The sequence below is a fragment of the Uranotaenia lowii genome, chromosome 3 (assembly GCF_029784155.1).
Source record: "Uranotaenia lowii strain MFRU-FL chromosome 3, ASM2978415v1, whole genome shotgun sequence".
Classification (NCBI taxonomy): Eukaryota; Metazoa; Arthropoda; class Insecta; order Diptera; family Culicidae; genus Uranotaenia; species Uranotaenia lowii.
Window position 1 is genome coordinate 232,465,755 of NC_073693.1, and position 6,616 is coordinate 232,472,370.

Sequence of the window (6,616 nt, forward strand, 5' to 3'; positions counted from 1 at the left end):
AATTTGCATACGACCAACATCTAAATCTCGTGGTTCTCTTATCAATAAAGTTGAAAGTTTTGTTTCGAGTTTAATTACAAGTTTTATTCATTCCAAAGTGGAACCGTCCTCTCCGATAGAAGGAATTCAAGCATTCCGACCCGCCTCCGCCTGAATAATTTTCCGACCCGATCATCCGACACGCACGCCAACTCCAACCTAATACAGTCCACCCGCACTTTGTTCACCGCCCGAACATTGGTCCTGTTTCGAACCGGATTTGAACCGAAGGAAAGATGCCGCTCAACAGAACGCCCCCGAAAGGTTCCGCCAGAACAGATCCCGATGAAACGAACGACTTCCTTGGTTTTCCGAACGAACATAACCTCCAAAGCGACGGTTCCGAGTCCCCACGTAATCAAACTCAAACACTGTTCCCGAATCCGATGGTACCGCTTGAATCTTCCGAGCAGCCGGCCGCTGCTGTCGACGCCGAAACGATGAAGCAGCTTTCTTCACTGTTCCGCCAACGAAATCAGGTTTATCAAAAGGTAGCCCGAATCCACAACGCAGTGAAGGGAATGCTTCTGGATTTACCGCAGCTGAAGGTGTACACCCGAAAACTGGAAGCAGCATATGGTGAATTCTCCAGTTTTCACAGCCAAATAGTCGCCCTGTTACCCGCCGATGACCTAACCTCACAAGAGGAAAACTACATCCGCTTCGAGCAGCTTTACGATTGGACATCCGCCAGCATCGAAGCCCAAATCATCGATCATCAACATCCTCCACCACATCCGCAAGTCATCGTGCACCAACAGCCGCTGAAAGCGCCATTCCCGACATTCGACGGTGAGTACACCAATTGGCCCAAATTCAAAGCGATGTTTCAGGATTTGATGGCTCAGTCGCGAGATTCCGATGCGATAAAGCTGTACCACCTGGACAAAGCGCTCATCGGAGCAGCCGCTGGCGTACTGGACGCCAAAACAATCAATGATGGGAATTACGCACACGCATGGAGGATCCTCACCGAAAGGTTTGAAAATCAACGCATCATCGTCGAGACCCACATCCGTGGCTTGCTGTCGCTGAAAAAGATGACATCCGAATCCTACAAGGAATTAAGAAACCTTCTCGACGAGTGCAGCAAGCATGTGGAGTGTCTGGAATATTTACAGCAAGAACTGACCGGAGTGTCCGAATTGATGATTGTTTTCTTGCTGACGTCTGCTTTGGATCTATCAACGCGAAAGGTATGGGAACAATCACTCAAGTCCGGAGAGTTGCCGAAATACCGATCCACGATTGCTTTCCTCAAGAGTCAGTGCCAAGTGTTGGAACGATGCGAATCCGTTTGCCCGATCCCAATTCCGAAACCATCTACAACCAAACAAACTCAACCGAAGGTCCCCAATCAGCGGTCGTACGCAGCAACCGCAGCGTTCGACAAACCGTCCATCCAATGTGCGTTTTGTGATGGCCCGCACCGAAATTTCCAATGCAACAAGCTGTCCATTCTACCCAGTGCCGAAAGAATGGAAAAGGTTCGAGCTTCCGGAGTGTGCTACAACTGCCTAACCAAGGGTCATCGCTCGAAGGATTGTCCATCAACCAAAAACTGCCAGAAGTGTGGTAAGCGACACCACACTCAGCTCCACGAAGATCAACAACAACAACAACAACCGAAACCGATGGCTACACCCACCACCCAAATCGATGCCCCTTCTCAAGCCGCACAACAACCAACCGTTTCGTCCATGCCATGCAATTACACTGCTTCTCCCAAAACAGTGTTGTTGCTCACCGCTGTCGTTCACGTCCTGGATTACGACAACCAACCCCAAACCTGCCGAGTTCTCCTTGACAGTGGGTCCCAGGTAAATTTCATCACCGATCAGTTGGCCAACACACTGCGTCTCGAGAAACGAAAGGTCGAAGTCCCAATCGGTGGCATCAACGAAATTAAAACTGTTGCCCGCCATCTCGTCAAGGTTCACCTCCAATCACGCTGTAGTGATTTCCGCACCGAGCTAGAATGTCTAGTCATCCCGAAGGTGACTGGTCCGATTCCATCAACCAACATCGATGTTACCGATTGGCATTTCCCCCATGGTATCCAACTAGCAGATCCGAACTTCTTCAAGCCCGACAAAATCGACTTACTGGTTGGAGCAGCTCTATTTTTCAACATCCTCAAGACTGGCCATCTCATACTGGATCCCTGTTTACCCGAACTCCGAGAGTCACACCTTGGTTGGCTGGTGACTGGTACCCTGACATCGAAATCCAGCTATGAGCCTATCCAATATGCCCAACTAGCCTCGGTGGAATCCATCGAAAATTCCATCACCAGATTCTGGGAACTTGAAGAAGTTCCAACCGCTCCGAAAACGACAGCCGAAGAACAGCAATGTGAGGAACATTTTGTTGCCACCCACACCCGTGATGTTTCCGGTAGGTACACCGTCCGATTGCCGTTGAAACCAAACGCCGACAAGCTGGACAGCTGCCGAAATCTAGCATTGAAAAGATTTTTCATGCTGGAAAATCGTTTGCAACGAAATCCCGAACTGTGGTCACAGTATGTTGAATTCATTCGTGAATATCAACTACTTGGTCACTGCCAAACCATCAACGAAGCCGTCGACTCGCCCCAGCGTGGAAAATATTATCTTCCACATCACGCTGTACTTCGCCCCAGCAGCACCACCACAAAGTGCAGAGTGGTGTTCGACGGAAGCGCCAAATCATCCCCGTCTGGTCTTTCCCTGAACAATGTCCTCACCGTCGGCCCAGTGGTTCAAAACGATTTATTTAGCATTATGCTAAGGTTCCGAAAACATCGATACGTTTTTACGGCTGACATCGCCAAAATGTACCGACAAGTACGAGTTCATCCCGACGACACTGGCTACCAACGTATTTTCTGGAGAGAAAATCCGAAACACCCCCTGCAGGTTCTAGAGTTGACAACCGTCACCTATGGGACCGCATCAGCTCCGTTTCAAGCAACCAGGTGCTTGATACAACTCGCCGACGACGAGGGAGACAAGTTTCCCAAAGCTGCTGAGATTCTGAGACATGATTGCTATGTTGACGATATCATGTCTGGTTCCGACAACATCGACGACGTCATTGAAATTCAACGACAGCTGAAGGCCATTCTGCTGAAGGGTGGTTTTCCTGTCCACAAATGGTGCTCCAACTCAACACAATTGCTCGAGCACATCCCGGTGAATGAGCAAGAAACCACCAAACGATACGACGAATTCGACATCAACGAAGCGATTAAGGTCCTAGGCGTTCTGTGGGTGCCTAGTACTGATCAGCTTTTAATTGCCCGATGTACTTCCCCGACGGTTAACGAAAAGCAGCCCACCACGAAACGAATTGTGTGTTCCGAAATCGCCAAATTGTTCGATCCATTGGGATTGATATCGCCAACCATCGTCATCGCCAAACTCCTGGTTCAACAATTTTGGCGAAAGAAGTTGGATTGGGACGATCATCTCGACAACGACAGCCTCGAGCATTGGAACGAGCTCCGAGAGTCATTTTCTCACCTCAACGAAATTGCAATCCCCCGCCAGGTGACATTCAACGACGCTGTGGCTTACGAGCTGCATGGATTCGCCGACGCTTCTATGGTAGCATATGGTGCATGTGTCTACATACGAAGCATTTTCCCCGATGGTTCCTGTAAGGTTCGCTTGCTGAGTAGCAAATCAAAAGTCGCCCCCCTCCACGAATTGTCCATCCCAAGGAAAGAATTGTGTGCTGCAGTACTTCTAGTCAAATTGGTGACAAAAATTGTTTCCTTTATTGACATCAATTTTCGCAAAGTTCTACTTTGGTCCGACAGTCAAATCGTTTTGGCTTGGATCAAAAAACATCCCGACCGACTTGAGATTTTTGTGCGCAATCGAATTGCTGAAATTAATCTCCACACCCAACAAGAACAGTGGCATTACGTTCCATCGCAGTTCAATCCAGCCGATATTGTGTCGAGAGGCCAACTGCCGTTTCCGCTGAGCCGAAATACGACGTGGTGGGAAGGCCCACCATTCCTGACCGAAGCTACTTTCATCGAAGAGCGCCCAGAAGACATCCCCGATGATGAATTGCCGGAGTTAAAAGTCAACTTGGTGACTACTCTGGCAACCAATCAAAAACCGTTGGACGTTTTCACCGATGTGAGCTGTTTCCGAAAGCTGCAACGAATTATCGCCTGGGTGTTGAGGTATCTTAACAACCGCCGCAAGCCAAAAGAGGAACGTGTGTTGCATCCGCATTTGACTATCGACGAGCTTCGAAATTCCATGTTGGTCATCGTTCGTGTCATTCAACGTTTGGAATTTGACGACGAAATCAAACGAGTCCAAAAAGGTGTCCCGTGCAAACGATTAGCAGCTCTCAATCCCATCCTGTCCGACGGTCTTCTTCGAGTTGGTGGTCGACTGAGACATTCCAACTTGCCCGACGAATCAAAGCATCAGCTTATCCTACCAAACAACAATCCGGTCACAAAGCTACTGGTCCGAGCTTTGCATCTTGAGCTTCTCCATGTGGGTCCGAGTGGGCTCATTTCAGCGCTTCGACAACGATTTTGGTTACTCAACGCCCGTTCCACCGTTCGCAATGTAACACGGCAATGCATCAAGTGTTTCCGTGTGAATCCAACCAACGTCCAGCAACTGATGGGTGAATTGCCAAAGCAGCGTGTGGTGTTTTCCTCGCCATTCAACATCACCGGTGTCGATTATGCTGGTCCGATCCAAGTAAAGCAAGGTACCTATCGTCCAAAGGTGGTCAAAGCCTACGTCTCGGTGTTCGTGTGCATGGCCTCAAAAGCAATCCATCTGGAATTGGTGTCAGATTTGACGACCGATGCATTCATCGCTGCCCTGGAGAGGTTCATCAGCCGTCGAGGAATGGTTGCCGAATTGCATTCCGATAATGCAACCAACTTCAAAGGTGCCAGCAACGAACTCCATCAATTGTACCAGCAGTTCCAAGATCAGCAACAATCCAACAAAATCGATAGGTTTTGCCAGTCCAAAGAAATCGGTTGGCATTTCATCCCGCCAAATGCTCCCGAGTTTGGTGGCCTTTGGGAGGCCGCTGTAAGGAGCACCAAATATCATCTCAAGCGAATCATCGGTACCACTTTGTTGTCCTTCGAAGAAATGGCCACTCTGTTATGTAAAATCGAAGCCATCCTCAACTCCAGGCCCTTGTATTCGATTTCCAACGATCCTGCTGATCCGGAGGTAATTTCGCCAGCACACTTCCTCATCGGTCGACCATTGACAGCACCATCAGGCCCTACCTATTGTGATGAGAAAATAGGACGATTAAACAGATGGCAACATGTTCAGCTTATGCGTGAGCACTTTTGGAGAGCTTGGTCCAGGGACTATTTGTCATCTCTTCAGGTGAGGAAGAAGAACACATCCGTGCAAGATAACATCAAACCTGGCATGATCGTTATCCTCAATGACAACAACCGACCCCCCCTCGAATGGAAACTTGGCCGCATCACAGCTGTATTCCCTGGCGATGATAATTTGGTTCGCGCCGTAGATGTCTTTAGCGAAGGTTCAACATACCGTCGTGCTATCGCCAAGATATCGCTCCTACCAATAGAGGACAACAAACCACCATCCCCGGCCGGAATATGTTCCGTTTCTGTCAATCTGCCAGCACGGAAGTAGTCGACGAAAAATGACCGTTGAAAATAACTGGCAACACGAGCGAAAAATAACGGTCAGTAAGAGAAAATTTGCATACGACCAACATCTAAATCTCGTGGTTCTCTTATCAATAAAGTTGAAAGTTTTGTTTCGAGTTTAATTACAAGTTTTATTCATTCCAAAGTGGAACCGTCCTCTCCGATAGAAGGAATTCAAGCATTCCGACCCGCCTCCGCCTGAATAATTTTCCGACCCGATCATCCGACACGCACGCCAACTCCAACCTAATACAGTCCACCCGCACTTTGTTCACCGCCCGAACACATAAGATGAATACAATTTTGGAAATAATGCGAAAGAAAGATGTTTGACTGGAACATCGAATGCTATCACACGACTTGTCGAATAATCAATTTTCTAGTCTGGTAAATTACTTAATCATGAAAAAAGTCTACTTAACGTAGAACATATTGTATTTTGATACCCGTGAGGATAAGAAGCTCCGGGAAGTTTTCACTGACCCCTATGTGGATAATAAGCTTCGAGAACCTCTTATTATTCTCTGTGAGGATACATTGCTCTGCGAAGCAACCTTTCAACCCTGTGAGGACGATTAGATCCATAACACAATAAGAATCACTGGGAGGATAGAAAGATTAACAATAATTTTGAAAATCAGAACTTTTAAAAGAAAATGCTTATGTTGCCGCACTAGCGAAGTTTCACGACTGCGATTGGGTCGAAGGAATGAATAGCATTCAATTTTTTAAAAATTAATGCTGTATTCGACATTTAGATGAAGTATCATAGAAATGATATTGTTAAAAGTGCTAGAGTTTCACTTATATTTCAACCAAGTTGTAGAAAAGAAGTTATATTTATGATGCTTCATTCCACGATTCTGTCATATTTTGTTGAAGAAATACGAAGTTTAGTTTCTA

General features: G+C 47.3%; 1 protein-coding gene across 1 annotated transcript; it reads left to right on the plus strand.

Annotated features, from left to right (window-relative positions):
• The first annotated feature begins 275 nt into the window (after positions 1 to 275).
• LOC129753169 (uncharacterized) lies at positions 276 to 5,696 on the plus strand. The gene has a single exon (XM_055748964.1). The coding sequence runs from the start codon at positions 276 to 278 to the stop codon at positions 5,694 to 5,696; it is 5,421 nt and encodes a 1,806-aa protein (XP_055604939.1).
• Positions 5,697 to 6,616: the final 920 nt, after the last annotated feature.

Coding starts and splice junctions, on each gene's coding strand:
- LOC129753169 (XM_055748964.1), top strand. CDS start 276: ATGCCGCTCAACAGAACGCCCCCGAAAGGTTCCGCCAGAACAGATCCC.